Here is a 20,858-nt window from a genome sequence, read left to right on the forward strand (position 1 = left end):
CAGCGGCCCGGCGGTGCTGCCAGCCCATCAAAGGGCTGCGGGGCCGGTGCCCTTTTCTAGCGGCACCTGCTCGGTAGCAGCGGCGCTGGTAACAGGGACCGCTGGGCCCTGGGGGCAGAGGCTGGGAGGCTTCCCCGCGGACTCGGAGGAAATAAGCGCAGGGGCCTTTCCCCAGCATCACAAACCCCTTCCCAGAGCCCTCACCTCAGCGCCTGAACAAAAAACCCCAAACAAACAACAAAAGAAAAAGCTACATGAAGTATCGCAATTAGCTCCTGTCAGCTTCCCCACCAGTTCCCAGGTGAAGGCCTAGGATGCAGACTACCGGCATAAAGCTCAGAAGGAACAAGTGGCCGAGTTTCCGGCATAAAGCATGGAAGGAACAAGCTTCCTTGCCATATACTTTAGAGCACGGTTTTCCTCTGAGGAGACTGGAGGGAAGGGCGACGGGCAGGCTCAGACACCGGGCCGGGCCGGCCTCCGTGCTGGGGAGGTCGCCGGTGTCCCCAGGGTTTGCTGCAAGGAAGCCAAGAAAAGCAAACACCGGGTCGCCGGAACCTGCTCTTCCCCCCTAACAGTACGGGGACGCCGCAAGGACTCACATGGCCTTTCGCCTCCGGCCGCTGCTCCAGCAGCCAGACCGACGGCAAGCAGAATTCCTCCTCGGGAGGCCCGGCAGCGCCGCGCTCACGGTTACAACCGTCTCCTCCCTCGCAAAACCTCCCCCTTTTGACTGATTTTAGTCGCATCTCTGAGGGATCCCTAAGCCGAGCTCGGTACGCCGCGCTATCCCGACGCCGCAGCCCGGTGCATGGGGCCAGGCCCAGGGCAGCGAGTTAACTGGTCCCTAGTGAAGAGGATGCGCCCCAGCCCAAGGGTAGGTTTGCGGTACCTCTGCAATCCTTTCCCCTTCAGTTTTAGAAATTAAACTTGCCTTCACTCCCTTGTCCTCTAAGGGACCAGGGGCAAATGAAGAGGCCCTCCAGCTGCAGACTGCAGATGGAGACTAGCAGAGATGTTGCGCCCAGTCTTCTCGCTTATTGAAAACCAGTAATTCAACCCTGGATTACTACAAACTAAACAGAAAACGTCACTTTTCTATCCCTGATAATATTTGAAATCAAGGCGACGAGGTTTTTCGGTATGTAAAATCATGTAACCACACGACCTTCCCCTCCCTCACTCCAAAGAGCACTAAAAGGCACCACTTTTTTTTTTTTCATTAAAATTCACATAATTTATCCCTGAATCTACTAAATTGGTATAAATATCGTACTTGAAAAGCTCCGCCCTGATTTGAAAATTCGTGTTCCGAGTCCACAACAAGCGATCACACGCTTGCTGTTAAACCCTGCGACTCTCTCTTTATGCCTAAGATCCGAATATTTGAAGACGGCTTTTATGTTTAAAAATAATTTTAGCCTATGAAATAGGTATCTATTGATCTTTTACAGGTTAAGGTGAGAGTTCACGCTCAGAAAAGCTGCCTTCATGGTTTGTTTCATACACTTACACATCCTTACGTCGTGCATCTAATCATCTCGTCACACGAGGATATCCCAACGCTCATTTTATATTATGTGTATTGGAAAGTAGAAACACATGTCCCTGTTATCGTCACAGAAACATAAGTGTTTTAGTCAAATCTCTCTGAAGTTCAGTACAAGCCGCTCATTAGCAGTATTTTAATTTAGGCCTCTTGGAAACCAAACTGTGATGCAGTTGTGCTTTAGAACACACCCAAAAGTATGAAAACAGTTTTAAACCGTCTTTTTAATTAATCCCCCGATTGGTGCCCTACGGAACCGGGCTTTACTCCCCCAAGAAAGATTTATTTCTATTTATTCCCTCTGCTGTCCATTATTTATTTGTTTGTTTGTTTGTTTGTCTTTCATTCTCCGCTACGGTTAACAATGGTTTGACTGCAAAGCTCATATTCTGATTTGATTCTTTGCGGTCAAATCCAGTCACAATAAATTGCAAGCTTTACAATTCCTTAGCTATTGTACTATTAATCCCCAAGAAAAAAATACCAATGCCCCAAAGAAGGGAAAAGTATTAAGAAGGGAAGGGTCCGAAGCCAATTGTTTGGCTGGGCTCCTCTGGTCTTTGGGTTTGGTTTTGCACTTCTTTTTCTTTTTTTTTTTTTTTTTTTGAAAATTAAAAATTTTATTTTTGAAATTGTGTAAAAATTTTACATTAAAATGGTACAATAATACTTGCCAGTAATTTTTAACAATATTCCTTGTAAAGAATACGCATAAAGTACAAAATAAAAAACTCCATAAGTCTATTATAATACAAAACACAGGTTAAAATAAGAAATGATAATCTTGACTTCTGTGTAAACATGTTAATCTTTTCTTTTATAAAAGTATATGAGACAAGTGTACTAAAATGAAAAATTATTGCTTTGCTGTCCTCCCTCAAGCCTTTTTCTTTTTTTTCCTGTACATCACTGTTTTCAAGTTCCTAGACCTGAGAATCTCTGAACTTTTAACGGTTTAGAGACGTTATTTATCACCATTATTTTTGATTTTTAAGGAATAACGAGTAACTTTGCTACAGCGTGACCGCCTGCCCTTGCGGTCCGCCACCGCGGCGGCTCCCTCCCGAGCCCCACCGCGAAATCCCCATGCAAAGCCCGCATTCCCTCCGGGCGGCGTCTGCCGGGCGTCCATCCGAACGGCGGAGAAAGGACATAGATACCCCAGATCCTACCTTCGGAAAGACTCCCACACCCTTAACAGTTAGAGATCCGTGCCGCGAAGCCGGGCGCGGCGGGCAGGGCGGCGGCAGGGGGCAGGCCACCCCCAGCGCTCCCTACCGAGCGGGACAGCCCCGGCGCCGCGGCCGACTGGGAAGCGCAGCTGCCGCCCGCGCCGGGACCGGGACCTTGGGCGGGCCCCGCACCGATGATACTCTCGATGGAGAAGGGTGAGCGGGCCAGCGCCGCGCCGCTGCCAGGCTTGGCGGCGTGCAGCGAGGCCGCCAGCGCCGGGCCCAGCGGGTGCGCGTAGCCAAAGGGCGTCCGTGCCAGCTCCGCCGCCGGCAACAAGGGCCCCGGCGGTGCGGCCGCGGCGGCGGGGGGCAGCGCCGCGCCGGCAGCGCCGCCGGGTGCGGTAGGGGGCTGGCGGGGCGGCGGGGAGGAGTGGTGGAAGGTGAAGAGGGCGGAGTGGGGATGGTAGGGCTGAAGCTGGAGGCCGTAGCCGCAGCCGTAGGGTCCATAGGAGCAGGGCGGCTGCTGCGGGGGCTGGGGAGGGGGCTGCGGGAGGAAGGCGGCGGGATCCACGGCGCGCAGGAGCAGCTCGGGAGCCGGGAGCTGCTGCCGCTTGAAGCGCTTTCGGCGGCGCAGGAAGCTCCCGTTGTCGAACATGTCGGCGGACTCCGGGTCCAGCGTCCAGTAGTTGCCCTTGCCCGGGTTGCCGGGCTCCCGGGGTATTTTGACGAAGCAGTCGTTGAGGGAGAGGTTGTGGCGGATGCTGTTCTGCCAGGCGGGGAACTTCTCCCGGTAGTAGGGGAAGCGCCCGCTGATGAACTCGCAGATCTCGCTTAGCGTCAGCCTCTTCTTGGGGCTCTGCAGGATGGCCATAGTGATGAGGGCGATGTAAGAGTAGGGCGGCTTCACCAGGCTGTTCTTGCCGCTGCCGCCGCTTGCCCCGCCGCCGCCGCTGCCGCCCGCCCCGCCGCAGCCCGCCGCTGCTTTCTGCGGGCCGCCCCGCGAGGGGGGCCGAGAGCCGCCGGCACCGTCCCCGCCGCCCGCCCCAGCTACACCGCCGCAGCCTCCGCCGCGCACGGGCGATCGCGGCAGCAGGGCGTCGTCGTGGAGGTCGCCCACATCCTCGTCTTCTTCCTCCTCCTCCTCGTCGTCCTCGGCGTAGGAGCGGCGGCGGCAGGGCTGCGGCTCCTCGTCGTCCTCCTCGTCGTCCTCCTCACCCACCACATCGATGTCAGTCTCCTCAGCCAGCGCCGTCGCCTCGGACATCTCCGAGCTCAGGGTCATGGCGCGGCGGCAGGGCAGCGCATCGGTGGCGGCCGGCGCGGCGCGGCAGGCGGGCGGGAGCCCTCTCCGCCGCCGCCAGGCCCCCGCGCCGCTCCGCGAAGAGCCGCCCTGCCGCCGCCGCCGTGGGCAGGCGGGCCGCTCCGAGCCGCGCCGGCCCCCAGCGCCGCCGCTGCTGCGCCGCGGGAGCGCTCCCGCCGCCCGCTCGGAGGCGGCGGCTGGTTTGGGTTTTGTTTCGGGGTATTTTTTGCGGCTGTTTGGGTATCTCTACCGCTCTCTTTCTTCCTCTCCCCTTTTTGGGGCGTATTTTGGGTTTTGGTTTTTTTTTTTTTTTGAAGCCGGGGTTTGGAGGGGAAGGGGTGCCTGTGCTGCAGCGCCTGGAAATCGATCCCCCCTTCTTTCTCCTCACCTCAGCCCCCAGACATTAATGGATGTGGGGCCGGAGGGAGCGTGCCTAGTCCTGGGAGGAGGAGGGAGGGGAGGAGGCTGGCGAGGAGGGAGGGCGCAGGGGGCGGTTTGCCGGGGCTTTGGAAAAGACAGTGAAAAGGCTGGGGCCGAGTCCCAGTTGAGGGCGGCCTTCCTCCCCGCCTTATAGCGAGGGGGCCATCACATGGCTCCCCGCGTCAGAGCGCGGCGGGGAGAGCGACGGTCTCGGATGGTGCCGTGTCCCCCCACCGCGCGGGGCGCCTAGCAGCCCGCCCCATGCCCCCGCCCTCGGCCCTGCAGGAGGGGCTCGGGGCGGAGAGGGGCCACCGGGGCCGCCCGTAAGGGAGAAGAGGGGAAATAAAGACATTACCCTCCTCCCCCCCCGGGTGGATACAAGAAAAGTTAGAGCCTGTGCCAAAGTGCTGGAGCATCTTCCCAGGAGCTGTCTGGAGGGTGCAGGGAGCTCTGCGTCTTCCTGGATTTCCCCCAGCGACCGGGTCCTGCTTCCCGTGGGAAGGAGGGGAGTTAAAAAACAAAAATCAGGCCCGGGAGGGACGTGGTGAGTTAATAAACTTCAGGCTTCTGCTTGCGGGATGATTTAGAGACATCTCTCTCCCTTCCTTCCTTCTCACCCTCCAGAGTTTAATTCACTTAAGAATGAAATCACATATCTCTCGAAGTCGACCTCGCAAGCTCGCCTCCAAAGCACACCGCTAATCTCACGGTTTATTTGTAAGGTTATTGTTTGTAAAGGGAGAGAAGCAGCTCCCTTCATTATGGAAAACACTAACAAAGAATTAGCGTTACTTCTTTCGTGTGCAAAGGAAGACAGTTCACCCGCCTTTAAACTGTGAATTCTGCTCTAAGGGTAGAAGGAACACCCCAAAGAAAGCGACACAAAGGACTGCTTTCTAATCAGGTCTACCGTTCCGAGGTTCAGGTGATATATGCAAGGACAGCAGAAGAGCGAGGATCCCCTTTATGCGAGTTGTGGCAGGGAAAGGACAAATCCAAACTTGATCAGAAACGCAATCACCGTGGCCTTATAAAGAAAAGCCTTAAAAATTCCCATCGCTCCCAATTCTGTTAGGATACCCCATGATGACGATCCGATTGGGATGGGAGGAAGAGGAGGAGAGCATTTCGAACTTCGGTAGAAACCGTAGTGAGAAGGGCAGACTGATGCCTAACGTCCTCACTGCTCAAATCTCGCTGCCCAAACAAGACTCACACACCGTTTTCTTGAAATACGTTTTCGATATATCGTCCTAATTCAAAGGACCCAAGCCACCCTGCTTCAAACCCAGTTCCACGGATTTACAACATAATCCTTTCTACTATTTCCAAATAATCCTATTTACATTTTGTTCACTACTAAATCGCCTGCAGGAGAATACCACCAAATGTTACAAAAAGGGGGGGGGGGGGGAAGGGGGAAGGGAAGAGGAGGGGATGAGAGGAAAAGGAAGAAAAAAGAAGTCCGAAATTCGTAATGGGACTACTAATTTTTCCTGTAGAAAGATTGATAATATCACTCGAGACTTACATCTCATAGGAAGTAAAGTGCTCCTTTGAATTAGTTTCGAGTTCTAGGGCAAGTTACTAATAGAGAAGGCATAGACAGAACTTTTTCTCTCCAAGAGCTTTCTCATCTGCACAAACAGTTAGTATTTTTCCTTTTAACTCCTTTTTTGTTCGTGTTATTCTTGCTCTTCTCCTGGCCTGAAGGTTTGAAACCATCACCAAACCCCACGCTCTTATAAAGAAAGAACAGTGAAGCTCAAATATTTATGGGGAAGATCCGCGGTAGCAGCAGAGCAGAAGAGCCGCATCTGCCCGCAACCTACTGGTAAGCCCCACGCAGGGTGCATCGGGTCTCACTGACCGTGGGACACCAGCGGCTCTGCAGTAGGACCGGCAGCACGGGGAGGGCCCCGGCTCGGGTCCTCTTGAACGCGGCCTGCAGGAGGGATGGGGACGCCCTGGCAGACCCGGCCAATACTGCAAGCCCTCGACTGCCGCTCCAGAGGGGGCTGAAGGGCTTGCTTTCTTGGGGGCAGCTCAGCTAGCCCCAGTGAAGACAACTGAGACCTGGTGCATCTCTCACTCGCTCCCGTCCCAGCCCGGCAGGTGCCTTCTTAAACAGGCAAGAAACAAAAGAAGGCAGGCGAGCAGCGGAGGCGCAGCCATAACGGCGTTCCCCAACGTCGGACCACGGGGTCGCGGCGTTTCGCCCCGGTCTCTGTCCCGCGGCAGCTCCGCTCCTCTCCGCTGTGGTCCGCTCCTGGCGGTGCTCTGCGCGGACGGTGGATGCCACCTACCGGTAGGGAGCACAGGCACACATCGGGTCGGCCGGCTCCGGGACGCCGTGTGCCAGAGCAGGGTGCCCAGCGTGACTCGCTGCCCAGACCAGCTCCCGGTAAGGGCAGGGCAGGATACCCCGCCCGGGGCTGAGCGAGACCCCGAGACCGTAAGGAAAAGCAGCGTTCTGGGGGGAACATGAGAAACTCCCTTCCACGAAAATGGTGTAACTTTTCCGGGCGCCATCGCACCGGGGCTCTGTCGCCCTTCTTGGGCCATACACACTCAACTCACGAAACGGCCCCTAGGACCTCGGGGGCAGTCGTCCGTGGTTTCCTGCTGCTTGTGAACGATATAAATATAACACAGGCCTAAAACCACAGTAGCACAGAAACAAGATGGGAAATACAGGTGCACAAGTAGTTTTTGTTTGTTGGTTTTTTTTTTTTGTGTTTGTTTGGGGGTTTGTGGTTTTTGTTTGTTTGTTTGTTTTTTAATTGCTTGGGCATATTGTCATCCATTATAAATTTTAATTATGCACTATACACAAAATTCCTACATACTGATACAGAACACCCCACATTCTATTGGTGTTGTGCATGCATAGGATCAAAGCACTCTGGCAATTGGTACAAGCAGTTCTGCTCTGCACCCAATCCCTAAATTTACTTTAATAGTTTTTATTTAAACTTATTTCTACTCTTTTAAGCTAGTGTCTAGCACGAGTGGAGGGATATCCGATTTTCAAAATAGAGCACTGGCCATCACACCTGGTACAGCATGGCATTCATCATAAGGACAAATCATGTTTGCATAGGTTACATTTGATTTCATGATTCCGCTGACTATTGGAAAACTTTCTAACATCCTCTGAATAAGCCCTGAATTCTTTGTTGTAGACAAGCTCTGGCAAATAAGGAGGGAGATCCTGTAATTCATGTCTCAGACATTTGGCATATTTTTCATTTAATTCTGTAGTGATGCAAGTAATATTGGCAGGTATGCTCTTTGTTTACTTAGAAATCATTAGGGACAGGCTATACTGTGATTGAAGATAAGAGAAGATTGATTTTTCCATCTGAAACTAGGCAGGCGGTGGGATCCTGCCAGGCTTGAGCAGAAATAACAGCTAGTTGCTGCAGGAGGAAAGCCCTTGCCCTGTTCAGCCTCCCCATCCCTGGACCATTGCACTTGCCTCCTGCTGAACACTAACCTGGGCCAAAGGCAACCTACAAAGCCAAAGGCAAAACAGAATAAATCGCACCTTCACAACTGCCAAGATATTGGGCAAGGTGGTGCATTGACAGCTACACATCTAACTAATCAGGGTTAAAAATATTTCTGCAATCGTGGCTTAAATGATAAAGTCCTCTTGAATTCTGTGCATAGGATGTCTACAGGAATAAAGTGGTTTGAGCCTGACGTCTGCATAAATTTGAGGTACCATCTTCCACAGCCAGTGAGGAATATTGTGACTTCTGACTTTTACCTGTTCTCTAGAGATATTTTAATTTTTAACAAAGACTAACATTAAAGCCTTCCTTGGTGAGGCTTTACCAGTACAATTAACATGAATTCCCAAGTATTTGGCAAAGCCTATTTGAACCATATTCAGTGAAGGCAGGATATTCTTCATGTAGCACTTACAGGACTATTCGCTAGTCGGCCTCTGTGGGGTGTCATAAATACAGGCAACCCACCACTCATGAAAAGCTTGGAAAGTGGCTTGAAGCCCAGGTATTTTGGGTTGCTGAGTTTAAGACTTACAGGCATGGTGAGAAAAGGACACTGCTGAGGAGTGCTCTCTTCCCTGACACTGAAGCCTATTATGGATAACTCCATACAACTCACTAGCACAGGGTACAACACTACATTATATGAGGTAAAAACAGCACTGCAATTAAGACCAATCTTCCCGTGCTTCCATTCAATGTTAAGATACATTTAGTATTTCTTAAAAAGTTCTGAATTATTCAGTGAGTCCTATGTTTAGATTTTCTAAGATGGTTTCCGTTTGTATATCTCACCACTTTTGCTTTTGTACCCCATGATGCTACCGCTTTCCTCCCCTAGATTACCAACATATATGTGTATTTTTCCAAATAAGCACTTTTCCGCTTATGTCCTGGTGCTGAACACAGCATTCTTTTGAACAAATATTTTTTTATGAGATTTTAAATATCACATTTCCTTCACTGTCTGAAAATACATTGTGCTGTTTGTAGTCATTGGCAATCTGGACAAATACTACTTCACTTTTGCCTAATCACTTATGTATGACCTGTGATCTGTTTCCTGAAAAGGACACTAACAACACCTTTTCTCAATGTACTCTGCTATTGCTTATACACTAGCCATGTCTTTCAGAAGACCTTGTCCACTGGCATTTAGACAGCAAATGCTGTCATTCTCCTGCCTTTAAACTTCCACGTAATTCAGGAGACAATTTTTGTGAGTAACCAACTTAATGGTCTCTTTCCACTCTTATGCTGCTTCCGTGCAGCTAACAAACTTTGCTTTAGCAATGTATATTCTTTGATCATTTTGAGAGCTTAACTTTAAACCTTTTTCATAACTAAAAAGATGCTTACTGAGCACAGGCTTCATTTCAGTGCTACAGGCTTTGGATCTGTTTCATTTCCTTAGAGAAGTTCTTCAGCTACACAGAATCCAGGTTTAGGTTTATGCTTATGCTTCCCATTATGCAATTACAGAAAAAGGGACAAAGAAAACAAGCCAATACTACGTTAGCATTCTAAAATACTTTTTCTCTGATGCAAAGTTTGTTTTTTTGAAAATCTGTTGTTTGATCCAGGAAATGTAACCAAATCTTACAGAGTCCTTTAAACTGCAATTCTTGAACTGCTTCAGTTGATTCCTGATACAACTCAGTGATGTGGTTTTTCAACATAGTTTGTCTTCACAATCTCACAAGGGAATATGAGATCATACCTACAGCCCAATTAATCCTAGGCTGACAACTGGGTCAGCACTTTCTACAGCTTCTACCTTGGAATGATCTTTCTGCAACTCTTTTTCACATCAGTATTTCAGCCTACGAAAATATTTTGCATGTTAGTAATCATTTGGCCTAGTAATCCTGAAATCTTCCTTAGATATTGTTGGCAGACTGATAAATCTGAAGTGGAAATATTTATTGCTTTTACTTTCAATAGCCCACAGTTATTCAGGTTTCATTTAGGTTTTTTTTTTTTTTTTTTTTAATCTTGGCACTATTCTCTTTTGCTGCAAGTACATTGCCAGTTTCATCTTGCAATAAATTTATAAGCTTCACTTTAAGTTCAGAACAAACTCTGAACTCTGTCCTCCCCAAATCCCTCCTTCTCCCAAATACATTTTGTTCCTTTCCCTCCAAATTAGATACTGGGTTTACTAGTTCGGATACAGTAATATGGGCTTCCTTCCCCCTTCTTTTCTAAGCAAACCAACTTACTACTCCAATTTTACAGATAGGGGGGACCAAACTTCTGCAGGTCCCCAGGTCATCCTTTATAGCTGTTTGATCACCCTCTAATTTTCAGCCATGGTGTTGTTCTCTTGGGAGGTACAGGCCGCTCTTCAGCAGCACCTCTTTAATCACCACCAGCTGGAATAACTTTTGGTCCATCATTCATTCTCACTAATTACAAAAGTCTTGGTTTTAACAGCAACCAAAAATTCCTGCACAAATTAACACTTGGCTCCAGTGTAGTGAAAAGATATCATGAGAGCAAACACACACATGAAAAGCACTGCCTTGGCAAAGCTGTGGCTCTGGAAATTACTATCATGGGAGCTTTACCATTAATCAGTAGAGAAGGATATATTAATTATTAACATAGTCTTACAGAAACAAGAACAAAGGTAGCAGTTCATTGAGAATATTCCAGAGAATAATTGGTTTAAAAGACATTAAAATACAGGATTAGATGATGGCAAGGTTGGTAGTATTATACTGCTGCTGGGAGGCCAGTTGGGTTTGGTTGCAGTGATGAGGGGGCAGAACCACAGAACATGACTTCCCCTTGTCCTGCATCACTTGATGAGCACTGACAGAAATGCCAGGCTTCCTTTCCCCTAAATCTGCTCCTGCACCTTGCTACACAGCACAGGTCAGAAGCCAAAGATCGCTAAGCTCTCTGCATGCTAAGAATGGAAACCCACACATATGAGTTCGCAATAACTAGAAGATTAGTCTCACCAGGCTCCTTCTGAGAGAAGAAACCCAAATACATTAGTAAACCTGTGGAGGACTGAAATTGTACACTGTGAATTACCTCTATCCTGATGAATATGGTTTACAAATACTCAAATGTAGCATCAACTGCTCAAGTTAGGCCTTGAAGGCTTACACTGGATTCTCAAAAGTCAGATAACACAGGGCCAGTACAGGCATGCTAGTTAAGACCTTGGTGATGAAAAACACTGCTGCAGGAAGAAGGCTCTGAGAGAACCAGTGTTCAGCGGCCAGCAGAAAACCTGCTAACGCGACGGAGGATAAAGAGCCAAAGCAAAGAACACCTGAGGTGAAGGCAAATAAAATGAGATCAGAATTGCCCCGTGGGCAGTAGTGACAAACAGTCTGCCTTAAAGAAGTCAGCCACAGCGGGTTGGCTTCGAGCAGGGCAGCTGGGAAGAGGACTGCCCCCAAACCCACCCGTAGAGCCCCTAGGCCAGAGACAGACAGTGGGGAAGTTCGTGATATGAAAGCAATAAGGAAAGCACAAACGTATACACTTTCAAGAAGGAAAAAACCAAACAAGCCAACACTGAGCCCATCCGCCATCAGCGAGTGAAGCCCCCCACGGCAGGAGAAAGACCGACCCACCTAATCCCCCAACTCCAAGACAGCTCGGCCGCAGAAGGCGCCCTCTACCGGCCCGGACAACTGCGCATGCGGAGTACGTCTCGCAATACCTTCCTTCCGGCCGCCATCTCGCTACGGGTAGCCCCGCGTGTAATAGTCAAACGCGTGCTTCACCCGCCGTTCTCGTCTTTTATCCCTCTCCGGCTCCTCCGCTTCCGCTCTGGGAAGGTATAAAGGGGGCGGTGGGGGGTGACTGAGGGCTGTAGGTTGGCTGATGGTTGGTGGTGGGTGCGGGAAAGGGGAGGTGATTATGGGCTGGGCTTGAGGAGAGCTGGGAGCGGGTCCTTTCCGCTGCTGTGATGTGGTACGGTGCCGTAACTTGTGGCCTGGGGGGGTGGGTACGCAGGTTTGTGGTGAGGGGCATTTGCAGAGCCCTTTGCGCCCCCCCCTCCCTGCCGCGCGGCCGGTCCCACCGCTGGCGCCTACTGGCCCGCCAGTCATGGGTGCTGTTGTTGCTTCCACAGATGAAAGAAACAATCATGAACCAGGAGAAACTCGCCAAGCTGCAGGCTCAAGTGCGCATCGGTGGCAAGGTAGGAGCCGAGTTCTGTCACCCTGTCCCTGGGGCCGCGTGTCTGCGCTCGCATGCGAGGCCTAGCATGAGGAATCCATAAAACCGTGGTGGGAGCAGCACAAGTATGTTTCCCTTGGCTGGAAGCTGTGCTGCTGCTGCAGGGATCTCCGGAGTCAGTTCTGTAGAAGATGTGTGGAGTAACTGAATCTCCAGCCTTTTTATCTTTAATGTAATATATTGCAATGTATTTCACCTTTGCTGAATCTCCAGCCCTTTCTTTTCAGCTTTGCTGTAATATATTGCAGTATATTTCCCTTTTGCTTGTATAGGTGTGTATGGTTTGAAATGAGTGGGTTTTACAGTAAATAAGTTTGGGCATAGTTTTTATGTGCCAGACTCTTGTCAAAAGCCTTTAATGTGCCCATGGCTAATTCTTGCTTTTAGGACAAAGTTAGAAATTCTGTGCTTTCCATACTCTTGCGGTTGTAGACTCACATGTTCAGAAAGCCTCTTTATTTTTGTTATGACATTTGAATATATGTAGCTGTGTGACTACTTAAAATATGAAAATAAGAAAAGTATTTTTAATATAGCTGTATGGTATAAACATTTTAATTACAGTGTCAGTTTTAAGGCAGGAATTTGTGGGGGTTTTTATACCTGAGTAAGTGTATGCACAATATCTTAAAATACAAGCTGTTCAACAGAAGTCTTGCTGATGGGAATTCCAGGAACTGTCTTGATGTTTTGGTTTTTTTTTTCCTTTAGCTGGAGAGGTAGGCAGCTGTAAACTGGGGCTAATGTAGTAATTAACTGGCCTGGTGATTTTGCATATTTGTATGGGCTACTGGTTAAGTAGAGAATTTCTGTGTTCCACTGGTGATTGTGTGCATGTTACCAGTGTGTGTTTATTGACTACAGAGGTTTGTAATGTTTATTGTGTAAGAGCATGCTTTCAGATAACACTTCTTGCAGCTACCTTGTCATTGTAGGTCTTCTAGAGGCATTAGCAAAGCGTAGACCATACTGGTGGTGCTGTCATTCAGTTTTAGAATTGGTGTGTGAAATACTTCGAATGCCTGACGTTTTTGTTTTGTTTTATTTTGTTTGTTTGTTTGTTTTATGACTGGAAATTGTTAAGGGGATTCTTCATGGTATTGTCACCATATACATTGAGATAGCTGTGGAGGAGTTTTCACACGGGGAAGGAGTCACTTCTTGTGTGAAAAGGTTGCACATTGCCTTTTACTGGAAGATTGTAATGGTGTTCCAAGCCTGCAGATTTTACAAATAATCTAAAGATGATATTTAGGTGGAGGGCTGTTGCAGTACTTTGTTGTGGGAAGTTTGAGGTTTCTGTGTAGAACATACCTACAGGTAATGCCATGGCTCTTTTTCCAAATCTTTTTAGAGGAGTGGCAGATGAGTCTACTATTCTGTTGGTGGCCTGCTGTACCCATGCATCTTTATTATAGAGGTAGAGAGGTGTGAACAGCATGTCTTGGCATGATCAGAGTAGAATTAGCTTACTTTAAAACCTGTAGTCTTTAGAAGCTTAAATCTGAAGATGAAAGCAAAAGCTGTTAGTTTAAGTTAGACTCGTGTTGTCTGAGGCTTGATGTCTGTTTAATAAAGGTAGGAGGGAGTTACATGTTCCTATGTGGCCTTTGGTTCAGGACGTAATTTTGTGAAACTTACTTGAGAGGTCTTTTGTCCAGATTTGTCTTAATGTATGCCTTATGTGGCTCAGTTCCTGGGGTAGTTGAGGTATTAAAAGCCGTTTGTGTTGCTTTAGTGTTTTTCAAGTAGCTGTGTGTGTTAATCTGACAGTAGCAGGGAGTATCAAGCTTTCTAGATACATCACAGAGTTTTGGAGCTGTAGTCTTCTAAGGTCTGGTTTCATGCAAATTTGTCATTAACATTCCTCACTGTTTGTAACTGGATTATGTTAGAGGAGTTAAGGTCCAGCCAGTTTTCTAACTTCTGTAAGTTATCTCAAAAAGTATTGCAGCTATTCATATGGCCAGACGGCAACACTTTCTTTTGTTGCTAGTATGTAGCAGATGGGCAACTGGAACAGGAAGACATAAATTAGTAGTTACAGAATCTCAAAATGGAGCTTAATTTCACTTAGGTTAGTTTGCTGAATCTGTGTGATTGTGTAAGGGAGTATAGAAACGATGCTTTGTGATTTTTTTTTTTTTTTAGGTATAGGTATTTTCAAATATGCAACATGTATTTCTGTGGAGAAACCTATAGCTTTGTGTCTACAGGGGAACTTAACCTTTGCTTATTTTACTTTCTAAACATGAGTGGTCTGAAATATTACGAAGTATGTTTTTAAAACACATTTAAAATATTTTGGGAAGGTAAGTGTTCTTCAAATATGTAAGTCCGTCAGATGGGAGGTCTGTTTGGATTTGAATATGAGAACTCAAAATATGAATTTGTTAATGATGTGTTGATAACTACATGGTCTTTGACTACTGCAAGAATTTGTCTACAACTTAAGAAAGATGATAAAAAAATAATAAACTTCAGAAACTGCCTACACCCATGCCTATTTTTCATTGTTATTGCTATGATAACAGACAAGAGTAAACTTGCAATTTTTCTTACCTAAGGTGCAGCAGAAACCCTATGAGAACTGTGGAATAAACATTCTCTGGTGCATTGCTTCCTAAAATCTCACTCTTATGACAGACATACAAAGCTTGCCTTCTAGCAAGGGAGAGACTGCTTGTAGTGCAGTAGGAGGGGTATGATTGCATGCACTGTAACACAAAAGCAGAACTTTGTATGTTAAACTGATTTGTAGATGGCTGCAGAGCAGTTTTACAGTCCGGAGGATTAGAGTTCGTGAAGAGCTATTTAAGTTTTAATTTGTAGCTTGCCCCCCCTTTTTTTTTTTTTTGGCAAAGGGTACTGCCCGCAGAAAGAAGAAGGTTGTCCACAGAACAGCTGCAGCAGATGACAAAAAACTTCAATTTTCATTGAAGAAACTGGGAGTCAACAATATTTCTGGAATTGAGGAGGTAATTGCTTCTAATGAAAAAATATGATTTTCAGGAATAGAAAAATGTATCGGTACAAGTATTCCAGGTAAATAACAACTTAAACTTCTCTGTAAATTATCAGTAGGTATTTATGGACTCAATTTCCTGTTAAATTGAAAATATCTCGCCAAACTGCTTCAAATCTATTTTTTTGTGTGTGTGTTGTTTTGTGGTGTTTTTTTTTCTTGCAGGTAAACATGTTTACTAACCAAGGAACAGTCATTCACTTCAATAACCCTAAAGTTCAGGCATCTCTGGCTGCTAACACTTTCACTATCACGGGCCATGCTGAGACAAAGCAGCTAACAGAAATGCTTCCTAGCATCTTAAACCAGCTTGGAGCTGACAGTTTGACCAGCCTGAGGCGATTGGCAGAAGCCCTACCCAAGCAATGTAAGTTGAAACTTGAATGCATTTCATGCTGGCAGCTGACATGAGGCTTATTTGTATAGCAGCAGTGAAATTCAGTGCACCCTTGCTGTCTGTAAGCATATTATAAAATACTTACAAAGGAATGGAACTCTTGCATCTTATTTATAGCTCAAATCCGATGATGAGTATAACCCAAGTACAGCAGGGGCACCTGTTGGTGTGTCTTGCAGCTGGTGTTGGACTGGAAGGCTGTAGCCAGACTTTATTTCATGGTGGCTTACTTCTTGATCTACCATATTGTGGTTCATTAAAGTTCTACCTTGTTCATTAAAAGCAAGTAGATGAGTTGTTCTGGAAGAGTTAGGGTTTAAGAAAGAATAATTTGAGTGTGTCAGTTTTGACACTTTGAATAGAAACATAAGTAATGAGAAGGGGACTTGAGCACAGACATCTTGCAACTGCTTTGCTGCTTCACAGGCGTGGTGAAGGTATTTCTTGCATGGGCTTCTGATTGTTAGGAGGGAATTGCACAATATTTGTAAGGAAATACATTATAATTTCTGTGTGTAGAGTAGTGTAGAGAACAGGACTGGCATTAAACTAGATACACTAACTTCCTATTTCATTCTTAATTTAGTAAAAATACACATGCTTTTTCTTCCTAAAACTGTGTGGGAAAAGTAGAGGAGAGATTTAAGTATGTAGTGTTTAGGATGCTGCTGCTACAGGGTGATTATTAGGAGTGAAACAGGCTTGTTGGCACTGGGAACATTCATTGGGTTCTGCATGTACTGTCTTCTTTCTGAAATATCTTAAGCCCATTCCTTTTAAGGTATTGAACATCCTAAACAGAAAATAGTGTATCACAGTGTCTAGTTTCTGGTAGTTCTGAACTTGATTGCTACATTTTTTTCTTCCTGTATTTTGCTGCCAGCCTGTATTTCCATTCCTAAAGTTTAAGACTTCCCTTTTGTCAACTTCCACTGAAAAAAATCTGCTAGAAGTGGTTTTCATGAGTTGGGCTAAACTGCTGCTTTCCACATGGAGCTTAGGTCCTTCCTTCCTAATGTCATCTCTGTGGCTTTCTTGTGGTAGTAGGACTTGAAATGTATAAAGAAAAAACCTAAAATGATCTGCAAAGATCTCTGTTCTCATAACAAGGTGGGTTATATTCTGGGTAAGCTAAATCTTGCAATTTAGTATTAGGGAAGCTTGTTTAAGTGCTTGCTTCGTATGACCTAGTAAATGGCTATTCCTTGCTAGTCTGAGTGGTTGCCAAAGTAGTCTCCCAAAACTTTCCATTCAGCATTGTCTGCTGGATTTGGAAGGCTGACACTGAAAAGTGAAGTGTCTGCAATGATTGATTTGCAGATGTTAAAGTAAACTTAGTCTGCTATTGGATGAGAGACAATGCAGATGGTGTAGAAGGAAACAGCAGGGTTGCTTCTAAAATGTGGTATTTGACACTGAGATGCACTTAAGCTGTAACAGGTTTCTGCTGTTAAAAAAACAAAAGGAGAGCTATCGGCAACATTGTCCCATGCCCTTTCACACCAAAGTTTATGCATTCTTCTGATTTTTGGTTCTTTAGAAATCAGGATACAGGTCTGGTATGAACCTGTATGTTGCCTCATGCTTTTCTTGAAAACTGAGAAGGATTAATTAAGGTAAAACTGAGGTGATGGAGAGTACAAGACAGCTACCCTTGGTAGTACAACTGAGAATAGCAATGAAAGTAGTGGTGTAGCCATTTGGGGACCTGAGATATCTATTCTTAGTATTATACTGCTGCAGTTTAACAGATGCTCAGTGGTCTGCTACAGTAGGCATGGATAAGTCTCAGTAGCTCTGGCAAGCACAATGGGAGTAGTTAAGAAATAGCTGAGTTGGCAGAGATGGGGCCCAGAACACATGGTTACCTCAACCGCATAAGTGTAAAATTGTGCATCTGAGCTTGCCTGGGAACAGTAATATCTTTATCTCTAGTTAATGTGTGTCTGCCTGCACCTTCACAATTACATCTGAGTTTTCCTTAAAGTCCTAAAATACAGGATCCTTTCTTTTCTTAAAACTTGATTGTGTAAAATGTGTAAACCTGGAGTAATCAATAAACCAACCTGCTTCTAATAGAAATCGGTAGAATCACTTGTAGCTGAAAATTATTACACTGCAAGGCACTCAGGATACCTAGGTAAAAGATTACTAGGAAGCTGGTTTAGCATGCATCTTCTCATTTCCCTCCTGGGCTATTTAAGCATTATCAGTAACAAAGGGATTATGAACCTCCTAGATTAGTGCAACATTTTTATTCAGTCTGGGAACTGAATAAAGTATTGCAGTTCAGCTCAGATTCTTTGGTCATGCTTTCAAAAATACAGAGTTAATCAAGATGCCTATGGTGAGCTTGACTGATGCTTATTAATTGCATGTTCTTGCAGCTGTGGATGGAAAAGCACCACTTGCTACTGGTGAAGAAGACGATGATGAAGTTCCAGGTAAGAACAAGCACGCTGTGGAGGAAGAGAAAGTGAATTTTCCTGAGATGTGTAGTGCTTGAGGCAAGGATGTTAAGAGTGTTGACCAGTCACTTGCTGTCACTGAGTTTCTGTGGGCAGATTATTTCATTGTTTTCAGACAACATGAGATATTTGTTGGTTTGAGCTAGCGTTTTTGTCCTCTATAGAAGTAATAGCTGTGGCTAAGATGATTATTCAGTAAGAAGGGTAGGAAGAAATTACCTTCTCAATATCACTTTGCTCAGTTGTGGTTATAATGAAGTGAAATTAATCTAGAATTGTGCTTTATAGTGAACCATGCAAAACTTGGTTGAGGAAGAAGAAAGAATCATAAAGCTCTTAAAAGTTGCTTGTTCTGATTTTTGTAAGCTGAAGCTTCTTTATGTTGTGAGCACTTGATATGAAGTAGAACTTCAGATGGGGGAAGTAAAACAAACCCAAAATATTTGGCAAAGTGAAAATATGTCAGATTTTAATTTCAGTGTTCTTCTTTTCCCTAGATCTTGTTGAAAACTTTGATGAAGCTTCAAAGAACGAGGCAAACTGAACTAAGCGTCACTTTCTAAATGAAGTTAAAACCTTGAAAGGCAATATGGAGCTGCTGTTTTATATTGTGACTGTTTCGATTGTATTTCCTGATGATATCTCAACATCTGTGATATTTGAAAACTCCTTGAACCTGCAGCTCTTTAGTTACTGCTTGTACACAATATTATTTTTGTGGCCTGATTGAACAAACTTATGCTTTGAAATAAGTCAGATTGCTAATGAATCACTGTCTAAACACAATTTTTGAGTTACTTGTATAGAAGCTAAACATCATCTTTACTGAATTTTGGCATACAATAAAAATACAAAGAAACTTTCTGGTGTGGCTTTTTTTTTGTCAGAAAAGTAGGAAAAAATTTTCCATAATTAGTCAGAAAAGGTCTTGCTTTTCTGCAGAATATCCTCCTTTTGCTGTTAAACTGGCTTCTAAAACTTTTCCTGTGCATAGTGGAGCATTTTGGTCTGAATGTATTTGGAATGATGGACCTGTTTGCAGGTCAGTTACATATGCTGTAAATCACTTTATCTACTGAACTTCACAAATAGGTCTGTATTCTAGAAACAAGTGTTGGTGGTTTAATATAACAAAATGTGCAAATTGAGTGAGACCTTTGGCCTTGAACAGTGGCACCTTCAGGGAACCAATGTTAAATCTTGAGTAAGTGTTTAGTAGGTACTTGCAGGTTGTAACTATTTAATGAATTAAATAATGCCTTCTTGGTACTTTATTTACCTGAATAGGTCAGTTACATGGAGGAAGTATAGGAAGAGGAAAGCCTTAATAGATTTTATTGTAATCAAGCCTGTATCTATATAAATCTATTAAATAATTATTATGTTTAGATGTTTCAGGAATATGTTCTTTCTATTGCTTTTGTGTGTTCCAGAGGAAAAGAGAATTTGGTTTCTGGGCATGAGAAAGACCTTTTTAAGTTCTAGTCTGACCTTGGCATAGTTGGAGCTTCCAGGGATGAGGGCTAAACTTCGGTGTTAATGGTAAATTGGATTGTTTCTGTCACATAAGCTATGCTAGGGCAGAAGAGTACTCACCAAGGTTGTTTCTAGGGTAAATACTTCTGGAAGTGGAAATTCATCCTGACCTATATGAAGTGAAAAATTCAGGTTAAAACCTTGCTGTAGCCATAACTAAGTTCTCCGGTGCCTGGAAAAAGGTGGGGCTCTTCGACTTGCCAAGCATGTTTGTCATGGTGTAGTTACTGTTGTGAAACAGTGGAGGAACTTGTTTGAGCTGTGCATTTCCTGTACTTTGAGGTAAGACACTGATCTGTGAGTGTGACATGGCTGGAGCCACGTGCAAGGACTTAGAGTAACAATTTAAGTTTGCAGGTACTTTATCAGTAAATTACACTTTTAGCATTTAATTAGTTGAAATACAAAAGTGCTTTCATTGACTTCTGGCAATAAGGAAAACTGCAAATGTGAGTTTTGAAATTAAGATGGTGACTTGAAGCTAAGTGCCCTGTAAAAGGTAAAAAAATGAATTTTAGAGAGTTGTTTACCGACTTCTGTGACATGGTGAGTCAATAAATGGTGTGCTGGGTTTCTTTTGAGAATCAGTAAATGTATTGCCCATTCTGTGACTCAAATATGTAAGTCCTCAAAGATAGTTCCTTTAAGCCACTGTAGATCTTGCCTATAAAGTGTTTCATACCAGTTTCTGTCTCATGAAGTGATTTGGAATCTTGCTTAGAGATGTAGGCAGTGTTAGCTTTTTTCACCATTTGCAGACATACTTGGTGCATAAATAATATCCATGGTAAAACTGTGTCTTTGAAATGCAAAATAATGCTAATACAGTGGTAAGCAGTCATGTGACAGGTCTGTGGAAGTCTCCATGCTAAGTATGCTCCCAATCAGGAAATACTGGCATATCTCTGTATCCTCAGACTGTGACTTGAGGATCAAGATATTATCAAAATGTGTTCTTGATTATAGCAGATTTTAAGTGGAAGTTTGTAGTAGTCTTCATGTCTGACACTTAAATGCTCAGTCCTAGACTCAATGCTGTGATTATTTTCTCTTAAGGAGTTTGATTATGATCTTCCTAGTCTGTCATTAACTGCTAGAAACTTAAAATAGCTGTGTTGATATTTCTCATTAGATTAAACTTCTATGTAACCGTATGATAATTACACCATTATGGATTCATATCTGTAGTCTTGAGAAAATTGCCTATGTATCTCTGTTCGAAATATCTTGGACAACAGGGAAAAGAAAACAGATGCCTGCACTGAAA

At 45.1% G+C, this 20,858-nt stretch overlaps 2 protein-coding genes across 2 annotated transcripts; one reads left to right on the forward strand and one right to left on the reverse strand.

Moving 5' to 3' along the window:
- Positions 1 to 1,753: 1,753 nt before the first annotated feature.
- FOXD1 (forkhead box D1) lies at positions 1,754 to 4,105 on the reverse strand. Its single transcript, XM_061358604.1, has one exon. It carries the CDS (start codon positions 4,001 to 4,003, stop codon positions 2,744 to 2,746), a length of 1,260 nt encoding a protein of 419 aa, XP_061214588.1. The 5' UTR covers positions 4,004 to 4,105; the 3' UTR covers positions 1,754 to 2,743.
- Positions 4,106 to 11,648: 7,543 nt separating this feature from the next.
- BTF3 (basic transcription factor 3) lies at positions 11,649 to 18,915 on the forward strand. Its single transcript, XM_061358606.1, has 6 exons — positions 11,649 to 11,762; positions 12,059 to 12,127; positions 15,030 to 15,143; positions 15,356 to 15,557; positions 17,975 to 18,031; positions 18,553 to 18,915. Exons 2-6 carry the CDS (start codon positions 12,059 to 12,061, stop codon positions 18,597 to 18,599), a joined length of 489 nt encoding a protein of 162 aa, XP_061214590.1. The 5' UTR covers positions 11,649 to 11,762; the 3' UTR covers positions 18,600 to 18,915.
- The last annotated feature ends 1,943 nt before the right edge of the window (positions 18,916 to 20,858 follow it).

This window comes from Neopsephotus bourkii, unplaced genomic scaffold (genome assembly GCF_033783945.1).
Source record: "Neopsephotus bourkii isolate Nb327-2 ecotype Australia unplaced genomic scaffold, CSIRO-AGI_Nbou_v1 NB_948, whole genome shotgun sequence".
NCBI classification, from domain to species: Eukaryota; Metazoa; Chordata; class Aves; order Psittaciformes; family Psittacidae; genus Neopsephotus; species Neopsephotus bourkii.

What these genes read in the sequence shown, in the direction of transcription:
- FOXD1 (XM_061358604.1), bottom strand. Translation starts at nt 4,003, where the DNA reads ATGACCCTGAGCTCGGAGATGTCCGAGGCGACGGCGCTGGCTGAGGAG.
- BTF3 (XM_061358606.1), top strand. Translation starts at nt 12,059, where the DNA reads ATGAAAGAAACAATCATGAACCAGGAGAAACTCGCCAAGCTGCAGGCT. An exon ending in ATATTTCTGGAATTGAGGAG is followed by an intron (nt 15,144 to 15,355) that starts GTAATTGCTTCT and finishes TTTTTCTTGCAG; the next exon opens with GTAAACATGTTTACTAACCA. An exon ending in AGACGATGATGAAGTTCCAG is followed by an intron (nt 18,032 to 18,552) that starts GTAAGAACAAGC and finishes TCTTTTCCCTAG; the next exon opens with ATCTTGTTGAAAACTTTGAT.